This window comes from Anser cygnoides, chromosome 7, assembly GCF_040182565.1.
Source record: "Anser cygnoides isolate HZ-2024a breed goose chromosome 7, Taihu_goose_T2T_genome, whole genome shotgun sequence".
Taxonomy (NCBI): Eukaryota; Metazoa; Chordata; class Aves; order Anseriformes; family Anatidae; genus Anser; species Anser cygnoides.
In genome coordinates, this window is record NC_089879.1 from 20,827,828 (window position 1) to 20,841,750 (window position 13,923).

Below are 13,923 nucleotides of genomic sequence, written 5' to 3' on the forward strand. Positions count from 1 at the left end.
GCTCATTATTAATAATTGAACTTAATAATCAGCTCAAGGTTGTGTTATACTTTCCTTCTGTATTCAACACTGAAAGAATAACATGGAGAAAACCAGAGAGAGAAAGCTGTGCTTTTAGCAGGAACACAGAATAGTTAAGGAGGATAGGGATAAAACAAATCTGAAAAAACTGTATAGATGTATACAAATACTTCCAGAGAACCACCCTATAACTCTAAGAACATCTCCTGGCCGTTTCAAAACCCAAACGCAACTCTCCCTGGAGAAGACTCTTCCTTTTGGGGTGCCTTTTGAATGACCACTTCCTAGTCATGAGATCCTTGTATGGGTTTTTGCTTTACTTCACTAAAAGTAGCTTTCTCAGCAAGTTTTTGAACCATCTTTTAATAAGCATATATATTTTAACTCCCTGGCTAGACATGCCTCCTAACTCTGCTGTATGTTTGGAAATGAGCATAGTCATGAAAAGCTTAAGGACTTAAGGATATAGCTGGTAGGAGGCAACATGTTAATGGTGCTATATTTTCCTTTTTGCTGGCATGAACTTCTTTGTGAATTTGTAAACAGCAAGGCAGCAGCATTCCCAGTAAGCTAGAAAACAGACTCAGGTTTTTGTAACCCTGCACAGGCTCCTTGGGCCACAAACATCGCCCTGCTCTTTCACTTGAAAGCAAAACAAGGTATAGGTCTCTGGCCCCATCGGGCCATGGTGCCCTTGTTTTTTCTCTTTAAGCTCACCAAGCCACAAACTTCCCAAATCATTTGCTATATTCAGACTGATCCAAATAGCCAGACCCTCATGTAGGCTGAAGTAAGTCTCCCTTTTCCTCCCCAGAAAGAAGGAACTGAGCAAAACGCCCTACCCCTTCTCCACACTTACCTGCTAGTAGATGACAACAAAGCCACCACAGGGCAACTGGCAGCCATGCTGCAGAACTTGCACCGATACATATTTTTCTCCAAGAAACTATGAACCTTTAAATTTTAACTCAAAGGCAGAAAGGTGCCATGTAGCCCCTGTTTCTGCCACATACTTACAACCCCTGCTTTCCCCTCTTCCATGTTTGTTTGCTGCTCACTTGGCTCTGACCTCCCACACTGGAAGCAACCAGTGTCCATGCCCTCAGCTCTGAGGCATGAAGCCACCTAGGGCTGCTACAAAGCTAGAGCAACAGGTCACCAAGCTCACCGCTGACTACAGCCAGGCATGGGTATCCCAGGAAGCAGCAAGAAATTCTAGGAAAAACAGCAGCAGCTTAGGTCTATGGACTGTTCTCATCCATCCTAGACAGCAAACAGGAATCTTGTCCAAAATGTTTTATTTGCTACAGCACCACTGCAAGCTGAGGGCTGGGGAGGGAAGGTTGCATTGCCAGGCATCAGAGAAGCCACTGAGTCAGGGCTGGGCACTGTCCCAACCCAGGGCATCCCAGGAGCCCAGCCAAACTGCTGTTTGAGAGGTTATACACAGCACTGCACCTCCTTTGGAATGAGAAGCACATGCAAAAGCAGGAGCAGAGCCTGGAAGTGAGCCACAGCCAAGAGCACAGCCATCAACCCTCGGCATGGGGCATCACCAGTCAGACCATCAGCCAGTGCTGCAGGTAGGTTGTGCAACTGCACCCAGGCGTGGGTTTGTCTTAGAGCCCAGGGTGAGTAAAAACATGTGGGTATCACTCCACACCATGACCCTGAGGGGGACAAGAGCATGCCCGCACATGTTGAAACGGGGAATGTTTTCTTCAGAAAGAGCAAAGCTTGTTGCTTCTATAAACAGGCTGTATGGCCCATTGCCTGTGACCAGCTCTCCAAGCTGCTGGCTGCTATTCCTGTGGTCCTAGCACTTACATCTGTTTCAAATTCTTCTTTTATCACAGGTTTGGAGACTCCATGGGCATGGATGTGTTATGTACAGGCAGAGGAGGGATGGCACTGCATGAAACCCTGGGAGAAGGCCAAGAGGAGTTGCTGACAGAGGTTTGTAGGGGTCTAGAGGTACGTGGAGACTGTAGCAGCAGTGACATGAAGGGAAAACCACTTGAGTCTGCTTGAACGACCTCCTGTTAGAAGGACCAGAGGTTAACATTAAACTGAGACTAGAGCACTGCCACCCAGGGGAAAGAATATAACTTTATTTAAAAAAAAAAATAATAATTTAGCTCAAACACAAACAAGATTGCAGAGGGTCGATGGAAGCAGGAAGAACAACATTTACCCACAGAACTTTAAACAGACCGTTTTCTTTCAATCAATACTTTCATTAACCTTCCCTGTCCACAGCTCTACCTCCAGTCCTCACCTGCACATAAAGGAATCCTGACTCTCGGGGGTCTTGGTGACAAGCCAGAGGAGAAACAATGTCTGCCACGCACAAAACGCTATTCCTACCTCCAGAGCCTCCCCAGAGATCCAAAAAGCCAGAAGAGCAACACCAGCATCTAAACCAACGTGCAATAAAAAGGGAACAACTCGCACTCCTCCCTGGAAGTCTACCTACCCATGCCCCATTCCCAGCGTCCTGGCCAAGTACTTCCACCCATGCCTGAATTCGCGTCCCCGCCCACAGGTGCTGTACACAGAGGTGTGCACACAGGCCTTTGCAATACGCCTCCCTCCCCCCGGCTCTTCTCATCCAGACCTGCTGATCTTTCGCCTCTCTCTGTGCCTGCGTGCCGTACATTTCTTGGCACGGCAGCAGTTCGTTTCACAGTGAAGGGATGTGCCCTGGAACATGCTGAGCCACTACTGCAACTTCTTCTCTTCTGTGAAGTGGCCTTTCATGCAATTGCCATTCTGATAGACAGGGCTGGCCCTCTTCCTTCTGTACCACACCACAGACTTGTAGAGCACAAATCCAATGCTGGCCAGGCAGACCAAGAGAAGAGCCAAGATGTCCAAGCAGAAGTACTCATACAAGGAGAGGTCGTAGACAGCGGGGCGAAGGTACGGTGCCCCGTCGTGACGGAGGATGTACTCCAGCCAGTACACTGTCCTGTTGAGAGCATGCATCGGTTTGTCCAGGTGCAGAGCCGAGATGAGCTTAGCTGCTTTTCTGTAACTGCAAAGAAGACAAGAAATTGTCAATCTGACAGGGGCCTCATAGCTAAGAAGTGGCCTGATTCCGCAGTGCCTTCAAGTACCAGGTGATACCTTAGGAGTGTGGCACATTTACTCCAAGATTCATTTCACATCTGCCTCTAAAAGCCACTCTGATGGCAATTATTAGCCATGGCAGCACAAGCCAGAGTGCATTTTACTGTTTTGTTAACAAGGCTGGCAGTTCAGTTCCCAAGTTCCTTGGTAAGATGACTGCTCAGTGGCTTCTGACGGATAAAGGCTTTTTGAGGGGAGTTTGCATCAGAAGGTCTCACCCAGCATCAAGCAGCAGTCACTTGTTTGGTAACTAGCCAAATACTTTGCTACTGAGTGGAACACCTCAACAACTTACTCTGAGGTCAACAGATGAATGCTCCTAACAGTTGATTAAAAATAAAAATAAAAAAAATCAAGCTCTTGGACTACACTAACAGTTGCATGTGTTGTATTAGACAGTGGGAGCCCTGTGTTACTGTGCTGCAGCAAATCTAGGAAAGGGGAAAAGCCTTGTTTTGAGAAGCAATGGATGGAGCATTATCTGCAGCCCATGGTCTGCACTAACTGTTTCTACAGAAAGCTTTTTGGAAAAGACCAAGGAAATCACAAGGTAAGGATACAATCTCATTTTACCTGATAAAAGGCTGACATTAAAATGAAAGAGGTTTGTGCCTCTGCATCTCAGAAAGCTTTCTAAGAAAATTACAGTCAGAGCCAAACAGGGCTAGATCATGCTCTCTCGCAGCAAATGCTGGAGTATATCTTCCTGCAAACATCTCAGGATTACAAGGCACTAACATATCTGTCCAGCTGAGCAATACTTGCAACTCTGCTTGGTCCAGAGGCTGTGTAGGGGATGACACAAAGGCATCAGTCTCTAGGTGCAACCTGTACCAAGGAATTGCTTGATGCACCTGCATGGCTTACCTGGGGTCAGAGATAACTGTGACGACAGCCTGGTAAAGATCCTCTTCTCTCACACTGCTCCAGTCCATGAGGATACCCATGCCCTTCGCCTGCACTCTGGTCATGATGTCAAACTGGTCCCCATAGAAAGGGAATCCCACCACTGGCACACCGTGATAAATTGCCTCAAATATGCCATTCATCCCGCAGTGGCTGACGAAGGCTTTCACGTTGGGATGGCCTGCAGGCAAAGAAACAGCAGCAGGTCAGTGCTTTCCATGCTGAAACAGGGCTACTGGTGGCTTCTTCAAGACACAGTGTGGATGCATGCTTAGGGAAAACCAAACATGCTGAACACAGAGGATGAACATTCACGTCATCCTTCAGGAACACAGCAGCCCAAAACTCACTGGGCAGAACCTGGAGAACAAGGGAGGTAAGGGCCAAGATACAACTTCAAACAGGCCTTAGGTGAGGACCATACTATTTACAGATCAGACTCACAACAAGCAAGAGACTTAGACCCACACAGGTGCTGTTTTCCTTGTATGATCCTGCTGTGGTTTGGACTGAACTCCAGAGATGTTGCTAGTGGTACACACACACACAGCCCTGCCTTACCTAGCAGGTCGTTCTGGGGCAGCCACCCCATCATCAGTGTATTCTCGCCCAGGTTTCTTGGCTTCTGTCCGAAGTATCTGTGGGAGGAGATAAAGATAAAAAAACAGGAAAAGAAAAACACATACAACGTAATTATAACAATTTATAACAATTATAAATTCAATCAGATGAAGAGATGGAAAGCAAACTGTCTGATTTTCATCCAACTGGAGTTAAGAGGAATCCCATTCCCTCCTCACCTCCACACCACCCTCTGCGGGAGGCGGGCAAATGCGCCAGCCATCTTCTCCACCAGGTCGTTTGGAAGAGCTCGGATCCCAATGCCAAAGGAGACAACAACAACACCTGCATCTGCTGCTTCCACCCAGAGACGCAGACCCTGCGGGCAAAACACACACAGATGCCTTGAAGTCTTGCTCGAGAAAGGCCCTTCCCCCGTAGCCTCTGCCAGCAGAAAGCTGTCTGCGAAGAGGATGAAGCCAAATCTATATGGAGCACAAAGCTAAGCGTTTCTGACCAGGGAGATGCTAAAACTGATGTGATTTCTGCAGCCAGACAGGCAGGAGTTACTTGAACACTCAAGATGAGCTTGGCACTCCACACAGAGGTGTCTAGAAGTTGCATTTCATAATACAGCTTTGGAGGTGACACAGTTACTCCTTGGTAAGGAGGCCTCTGAAAACACAGGGCCCACATAGGTGCAGCCAGAGCAGCTAAGGGAGCTGGAGTGAAAATATTAAGGCTGTTTTCCATCAGCATGCTAAGGCAGAAGGCCTGCCGGGATCTCTAAGTGTAGGCTAGAGGCTTCCTGAGATGCTACATAAGCAGGTGGGTATCTAGGAGGAAGTCCTCACTCTTTTTGACTGGCAGGAAGCGAGGAGGCTGGAGGAGAAGAAATCAGCCAGCACACCTGCTGAGGAGAAAACACAGAGTATTCCCTTCTATGCCAGGCTGGGCTGAGCCTCTCTTGCCATGCATTCTGTCCTGCTTCAAGCTTCCCATGCATCAGCTCAGTCAGTAGCATTTTAGGGAAGTTTCTTAAAATGTCTTTGAATATGAACACTGTAGAAGACTTTGAAGGGCAAAAAAATCCCCAAACAAAACCAACAAATCAATTCTGTTTTTAAAGGACAAAAATAAGATGATTAATCTAGAATATTTTATTAGTAGTAGTCTACAACGTTGAGTATCAGTACAGAGGAGTTATCCCCAGAGAGTAAAAATGAGATGTGCTTTATGTTTGTCCTCTGTTAGATGCTTCAGGGACTCAAGCCTTTCTTTGCAGAAGAGCTTAAGAAGCCCAAAAATCAACACAACAACAAAACGATCAAGATGATTTCATCTAAGGGGTTTTGGTTTCCCCATGCTCTTGAATCTCTGATTTTCTTTCGAGCAATACAACTGCTAGAACTTAAAAAAGAAGAGAAAGTACTCATTTGGCTTTGCTTGATAAAGCTATAATGACTCATATAGCAGATGATTACATTATCCATTATAATCAGGCTTTCAGAAACAACTTCAGAGTTGCTAAGGGAAGCGTGGTTGACCACCAGAGATTCTCACCACCTCTCAAATACATATCTATATTCCACCATGCCCTAATTAAACGAACTCTCAGCCACGACGTTTCAAATATGAGGAAATAAATACCTTAATTATATAACCCAGCTTCTGTGGAGACGGGAGATGCCTTACGCTACACCTAGACCTACCAAGGCCCTCTCTTCTGTCAGCATCCTGTACCCTGGGCACAGGCATGCCTGCCTGCTAGTACAACAGCCACCGCCTACTGCAGGGCTCTGGACTTATCTCCATCGTTCTTCCCCTAGGTGCCTTCGGCTCTGTCCTTGAAGCCATGAAGCACATGAGTAATGCCACAGCAAGCAACTCCCTTCTTTATAAGGCAGGCGTGTATGCAGCCAGGTTGGACCAAGCTGGTGTTTTGCAAGACCTGTGAGGCAGACACTCTCTGACACAGCTTTTGGGGCACCCTACATGCGTTACATTACCTGCATGCTGTGCCACATGGGAAAGGGTAATGTGCAGCCATACGCATCTGGAGAACTTCTGCTCCAAAGCACCTAAACTCCCTTCTTCCTTTTAACTGCAAAAAAATTGCATCCACAGTCTTGACTAAAGCTGCCATCGGAGATCTAGACAGGTCCCATATCATTTGAAACTTGGATCTTATCTCTATTTCAGCCCTTTAGTTGGGGCATCAGGACTACCCAACTGCCTCAGGGTTATTATCCAAGTCTATTTTCCCACAGCGTTTGTAAAAGTGCTAAAGCAATGGGAGGAAAAGTAGACACGTCCTGCTCCATTCCAACACTGTCTTCATTTGGAGGCTTTAAGGGCTCATCCTTCTTCATCTTTTCTGAGGATAGTGAGATACAGACCAGAGAAAGCCTCTTGGATGCCTGAAGAGCTTTCCTCAGGGCTGCCACTTAAGGAAGAGAGGACAATACACTTCAGTTTTGTACACTTTGGCACTCCACGCTGAATTCAATGAGAAGAAACACAGCTCTCCTCTATGGGTCCTTAAGACTACAAGCTTGAGGGCAGAAATACCCTGCAAGAAATTGAACTAAGGAAGAAATTCTGGATTGACTTAAACCAGTGATGAAGAAATAAAGACTAATTGTTCTTCCTATTTCCTCTTCAAATGTAGAAACAATCTACTCACGTTCAAGTCCCAGGGGCAACACTGCCATCACAGGACTTCCCACACCATTTTACACAGACAGTGCAGCTGACTCCTACTTCAGGGTGGACAAATTAACTACATTCTCCCTGCAACCCCCCCAAGTCCTCAGTGCTCCCCATCTCCTCGCTACACACAGGCACCAAAACGCAGCTTCACATGGCATTTATAAGGCTCTTCAAAAGAAGATTTGCGCCAAGTATCTCCCCAGGTTAATATGCGATCATGGCTCAAAGCTTTCCTGCACTTACCACTGGAAGAGGCTTTGCAGGCTCAGCAAGGATCCCCCCTGTGAAAATGACATGGGGGAGCGTTGGCCGGGGAAAGTCCAGCACCACATCATTGCAGAGGAAGAAGAGGCTAGTTCCATGGACAAGGTCCAGCATGGATGTCTTGGGCTCCACCCTGTGCTTTTCCATGAGACGTTCAAACTTGGGCAGGATGACCAGCTTTGTGGCCACGCGAGTGATCACGTAGACCAGGAGGTTCCAAGTCCTGCCGAAGAAGCCCATCCTGTCAGTCATCAGGGAGTTGAACTCAGGAACATAGGCAATGGGGGACGTGGCACCAATCTCCGCTGGGAACCAGAAACCAGTGGAGATCACAGCATATTTGACATGGAGGATGTGAGCCAGGATAAAGCCACACATCTCATTGGGGTCCACCAACAGGAGGTCAAAGTGCTCATGCTGGAGTTTCTGCAGGAGGGTATTGTTTCCCAGCACCAGGTCACAGTTTTCCAGGTACTTTTCCAAAAAGGAGAACATCTCCAGAGAGGTCATCTTCCCTTGGAAGACACGCTTTATCTTCTCCTGCACCCATGCGTCTGCGCTCTCCGTGCTGAAGATGCCCCAGTACCTCTGGATGCGGAAGGCGGGCAGGTAGGTTTCCACGTCCCGACCCTCGTGGAGGAGCAGCACGGGGTCGTGGCCCCGGTCAGCCAGTGCCTCTGCCACCCGCATGAAGACTCGCAAGTGGCTGTCGAAGACTATGGTGGGCATGATCAGCACCTTGGCACAGTGACATGGCTCCAGACCCAAGGCAGCCACCACAAAGAGAAGAGCAGCAGGGCACGGTAGCACCTTCATCTTCATCACTGCAAGGAGAGAAACATGTCATTAATATAATATAAAAGGCTCAGTCACGTACTTGGGCAACTAGCAACTGGGAATGTAGCAGCAAGCTAGACGCTTATGAGGTGGGAGAGGAGAGCAGTATGGAGTTCACCATAGGGAGAAAAGAAAAAAAGAAAAGAAAGAAGCCACACACACACACAAAACTCAGATACCAGAGCGTGTCAGGTGCATTTTCCATAAATTCAAAGCCAATTCTCTGTGTCAATCCACTTCTAAGGCTCAAAAACAGGCAGACTGACTTGCAGAGAATCAGAGAGGGAGAGCAACTGGCGGAGCCCTGCTGGGTCAGAGCACCAGCTGGGACCCCTGTGCTCCATCCCCACGTACCACTACAGAACCAGCACAGCTGGATTTTAATCACTGTTTCTGCATCCCCAGAACAGCTGACTGACTGCCTCCCAGCCCCTGCTGTCTGTGCAAGCTCCCCGGGAGGCCTGCAGAGCCCAGAGGGGATGCAGAGAGGCACCCTCTGCTTTTAGCCCTTGAGAGCCACTTTGCTCAGTGCAGACAGGGCAGGAGAAAGCCCGTACCACAGCAGGGCTCTCAGAGAGAAACCTCAGCCCCAGAGAGCGCAGGAAGGGTCTGGATGGAGAGCTGCCCCACCACAGTCACTGCACCGCTGACACATCAGCTGTGGGAGGGCAGGGAGGATCAGCGGAAAGGGATGGAAAAGGTGCCAGGACTGATGGGGTGGAAGAGAGCAAACCCAGAAAGCAGCCCCGGAGACAATGTGCAACACCAGCGGCACAGCGACGCCCCTTAGTCACACTCCTACAGCTGTCACCCCATCCCAGCTTGGCGAAACACCCAGCATTTCTGTTGTGTAAGGGCTGTTGCTACATCACTGGAAGCGAACTCGCCTCACCCACACCTCACATTATTTTGGGAGAAGAATTACTTGATAATTATTTGGGAACAGTCAGAAGCAGAGCTGTGTCCTGAGGACCCAGTTCAGACTTGCTGGGAAGGGTGCGGGGAAGAAGTTATAATGGGAACAATTATAAGTGGATTTTGGATGGCCTCACATGCTAAGCCCCAAAAGGGCTGCGGGAATGTGGACCAAGATTTTCTGCCAGCTTCTCCACTATAGCTTGATCAATTAAGAGGCAAGAAAGAAAGTCACAAATAAGATCCTGCAAAATTCTACCTCCAGACTCCCTTCAGCAGCTGGATATCTCACTGCTTTCCAGTCCCACATCAAAGAAACACAGAGCAGCTGCTAACTGGGACCCTACTGTGTCCCAAAGACAGCTACTGCCAGTGCTTGGACAACTATCCAGGGCCAGCTGGGCAGCTGTGCCTGCAGGAGTGAAGAGAAACACCAAAAATGCAAGCAGATGCTAAGGGTGTATACGGACCAACAGAGCAAGAGCTCCAGGAGGATGGAGGCACAGCTGAGAGCCTGGAGAGAAGGGAACAGAAGCTCCACGAGAAAAGTGAGGACCTGCCCAGAGCAATCTCTTCTCCCTGCCCAGACAAGAAGGCTGTAAGTCTTCCCAAGTGGTGGGAGGATGTCAGGCTGTGGGAAGGGACCTTTTTTCCTGCCCCAGCTCAAAACCACCAGAGCATCTCCCTGTGCTGCCTGTGCCCAGAAAGGCACCGGCAGGTACCGTAGCCAGGGCAGTACTGGCTGCAGCCCAGCCCTCCAGCTGGGGGCACAGCTGCCTACACACATTTTGGGCTGTGCACAGGTGGTTCAAGAACACTGATAAGGTGGCTGTGCCACAGATGCTTTAGGTTTCCAGGTGCAGCAGGCGGCTCAGGGCAGCATCTCGGTAAGAGCCAGGACTGCTGCGGGAGAAAGCCCTCTCATGACTGCCACAGCAAGCAGCAGTGCCCTGCCTGCACAGCACATACGGCCCCCAGCAGCTGCTGGGAGCTTGCATTCAAAGCCATCGGAAAGAACTGAAGCTGAGATGGGAGGCAGTGGAAAGGGAGCATTAGTGAGAAGAGAGAAGAAAACCCTCTGGACCCGTCCAAGAAACTTTTAACTGGGCAGAAATTTGCCCCTTGGCTTTGCCCTGTTTAACATGTTTGACAAGGAAGGTGTCTGATATTAATGGATGATTATATCAGTTTAACCAAAGTGAAGTAACTGAACGTCCACAGCTCTAAAGATTTAAGTTTCTTGAACTCAGGTGCCTTTTTTTTAGGATGAAGTACTAAAATCTCTAACAAGCATTCTAGTCAGAGATGCCAATGAAGAAAAAGCAGTAAACTGAGACCCCATAGCAAGGAAACTGCCTTTTACATCTCTCCTCCTCCAGCATTTTGTATTGCCGAGTTCCTGCCTACTACTTGGAAACCCATATTCACGGGGCCAAATTATTTCCTTACCTGCCTTGTAGTCTCCATCTAGCTTTTGCACACAGTAAGAAGAATTGTTTTCCCTGTAAGCTTCTCAAGAGCTAACAAAGCAGCACAATTCATTTCAAGCCAAAAGGAAAAGACATCTTCACCAGGACGCTCAATACTCTTCCTGGAACAAGAAACCAAAGTTTGCCTCCTCTGCTGGGTGTGATCCAGAGAAAACAGCACCATCTGCTACCATCAAGTTGATGACAGCCAACCCAGTTGTGGCTAATTTATGGAAATGAAAACTTTGTGCAGGCAGGCAGGTATGCAGCTCTGAGAGTAACGCTGCCACTGCAGGACGATGTCGCACTACCAGCAGGAGCTGCTCAGGGGGATCTCTAGTACAAACCTGGAAGATACAGTGCTGTGTAAAGAAAACTCAATAAAAATGTATGTTGAAGCAGGGAAGTCGAACCGTCTAACACAACCCAGTGCTTGGTGGGCTCTGAGCTCTGTTTTGGGGTTATCACAACCTTCTACTTCACCATGGTCAGCAGGGTAAATAACACTGAAATACTAATACTAGTGTTTTAGTATTAAAACAGTAAGCAAGGAGAAAAAATCCCTTCAAGTGTAAGCTTTCCCACAGAGCTTATAGCCCTGATTTTTTTTAAATTACCATTCATATACATATATATATATAGTGAACAGTGCACATCTTGTCTGCTCAAAACGGCATTCCTTTCTAGCATTTTTCATTTGATACCTTCGTGGCAGCCCACAGGAAACAAGAAGAATGAACAAAGCCCAGGTCCCAAAAAGACCAGAAGAGGCAACCACACGAGCAGTCAGGTCAATGCCAGAAAAAAAAAATAAAAAATGAAGTGTTTGCACCACACTCAGTCCTACCGCTTCCACACATCAGCAGTGCTCTGCTCATCCTTGTCCATTCCGGACAGAGAGTTACGTAGTCCTGAGTCAGTGTGAAATTTGTAGGACCTTGGGCAACCTTCAACATCCTTTCTGGATGATCAGAACTTTATAGAGGAAGCTATAGGCAAGGTGGGAATACGTGGGCCAGCAGCAGGTTGGCAGTCCATTGGTCACAGCCAGGGAGCCATAGTACTAAAGAAAACAGCTGATCCATAACAACTGAGAAAATAAAATCTGTATGTCAGCTCGTCAGGCATTTGAAACTACAAACACCTTCAAGAACTTGAGCTGGTGGGTGGTGTCTAACATCACACACCTGCTTCCCCACCTGACCTTTCATCGTACACTGAGTCTGGCTGGGTGGTAAGACAGATTCCCCCCGCTCCACACCCCCAGGCTTCCCGATTGTCTCGAGGAAAGGTCAGAGATGGTTTGCAACACCACCGGGCTCTTCCAGAAGGCTTTCCTCCTGCTTGCAACACGGTTGCAAGACACAGAAGCAGCTGATGTGCAGCTGTGCTCTTCGCAAACTGTCTCAGGTCTGCAGCGTGGAAGCATTCATGAGCATTATTTGTAATCCCTGGGTGCTAGAGACAGACAAGCCAGAGGCCATTTCCAAACATTCATGAGGGCCACAGACCTTGAAGTGAGCGCACACAACAGCTCAGCATGCATTTCGGTCTTAAGAGCGGGTTACGTCCATACGACAGTCAAGTTTAACAAGTTCTCGGGACTGCAGAGAAAACCAGAGAGATACAAGAGCAGCAAACAAACTTTAGAGAAGCGGTCGAGAGGGGTGGGGGAAAGAGCCTTCCACTTACTGCCCTGTCATCTCAGCTTCTTTCTGCAGGGAAGCACCACATTAAAAGAAAGATGGCATTAAACACCGCAGAAGGTTGTGAAACCTGTGTAGGAAGCACTAGGGATTGATAAAGCCCTGCCAGACAAGTCTGATCACATTTAACAGCGTTACAGGAGCGGAGAAGCAGGAGATAAGGCTCATCTTCTGTACAAGAACCGACGCCCTCACGTACACGAGCCTGCTGGGCTCCGAGCAGGCAGCAGGAACGAAACCCGGCTGAGCTGCCACGAGCACAACCGAGGAGGGATGCAGAGGAAGAGGAGGCAGGAGGGGAGGGAAGGCTCACCTGGGACGCAACCTCCTAGAAGCAAGTTAACGCAGAAGCACCCAAAACCTCCGCTCGGGCACCAAGGGCTGATCCCGCCCAGCCCAGCAGACCCCAGACCCGCGCCCCTCGCCAGCCCCGATCGGGCACAGCCGGAGCGATACCGGCCCGGTCCCGGCCCGGCACCCACCTGCACCGAGAGCCGGCGGCAGCGCGGCCCGAGCGGCGCCGCAGAGCCCTTCCCCTTTCACGCCGGCCGGCGGCGGGCGCGGGCGGGGCGGCCCCAAACCCGGCCCCGGCCCCAGCCCCGGCCCCGGGGCCGCCCCGCCCCGGCCAGGCCCGCGAGGCCCAGCGGGGCGGAGCAGGGCCGGGCCCGCCCGGCGGAGGCTGCCCCCGGGCCTGCGGGTGGACGAGGGGCGAGGCGGCCGCAGCAGCAGCAGCAGCCCCCCGCCAGGGCGGCAGGAGGGGCCGAGGAACGAGGGGGCCGAGGGCAGGGCGCCGGGGCACCCGCGCCGACCAGAAGGGGCCGTCCTGGTCGGCCAGTTCCAGCAGTAACCGCAGCTCGGCCCAAGCTGAAACTGCACCGGTGAGGCACATGGAAACTGGCCCTAAGCACCCCGAGAGGCATTTCCTTCACGGGAGATGTAGGTTAAGCCTGCCTAGCAGCTGCGAAAAGCTTGTGAAGGGCACGGTCCTTCCTTAGGAGCGTCAGACATGTCACAGACCACGTAGCTTTGAACGTCTCACAACACATTTCCCCTCCCAGCACCCGGTCAGGCTGGTGCTTATTTTCAGCATGACCGGTGACACTTTCTGCATGTGCTGCTGAGACCTCAGGCAGCAGCGTTACGCCTTCTCCTACAGCACAGGCGAGGTGGCGAGCTGCGGCTCCACTAAGGCAGAGGGATTAACTGATGGATGCCATTAATTATGGACTGACACCCTATCAACCTGGCACTTCTGTCGATCCCAGCTTTTCCCTCGAGGTATAGCACAATGGAAAAACAAGCATTGTAGTGCTCAAGACCTCCACTGATCTTATTAGGGTTGTTTCCTTACCCTGCACACATAGTCACAGAGCAGGAAAGGATCAAAGGGAACATTGCAT

General features: G+C 49.7%; 1 protein-coding gene across 6 annotated transcripts; it reads right to left on the reverse strand.

Moving 5' to 3' along the window:
- Positions 1-2,112: 2,112 nt before the first annotated feature.
- Positions 2,113-13,134, reverse strand: LOC106029878 (2-hydroxyacylsphingosine 1-beta-galactosyltransferase-like). Of its 6 annotated transcripts, none has more exons than XM_048069037.2 (6): positions 13,006-13,134; positions 7,576-8,420; positions 4,860-4,999; positions 4,621-4,697; positions 4,021-4,240; positions 2,113-3,058 (listed from the first exon to the last, which is right to left on the reverse strand). In XM_048069037.2, the coding sequence occupies exons 2-6, from the start codon at positions 8,416-8,418 to the stop codon at positions 2,743-2,745; spliced, it is 1,596 nt and encodes a 531-aa protein (XP_047924994.1). In that variant the 5' UTR covers positions 8,419-8,420; positions 13,006-13,134; the 3' UTR covers positions 2,113-2,742. The 6 variants fall into 6 exon arrangements, with proteins under 6 accessions (XP_047924994.1, XP_013026655.1, XP_013026664.1 ...); XM_013171201.3 differs by lacking the exon at positions 13,006-13,134 and adding an exon at positions 12,837-12,979; XM_013171210.3 differs by lacking the exon at positions 13,006-13,134 and adding an exon at positions 12,723-12,804.
- Positions 13,135-13,923: the final 789 nt, after the last annotated feature.

Coding starts and splice junctions, on each gene's coding strand:
- LOC106029878 (XM_013171192.3), bottom strand. CDS start 12,359: ATGCTGAGCTGTTGTGTGCGCTCACTTCAAG. Junction 5,000..7,575: donor CTGCAAAGCCTCTTCCAGTG/GTAAGTGCAGGA, acceptor TTTTGCCCGCAG/GGTCTGCGTCTCTGGGTGGA. Junction 3,059..4,020: donor ACAGTTATCTCTGACCCCAG/GTAAGCCATGCA, acceptor TCTTCTTTGCAG/TTACAGAAAAGCAGCTAAGC.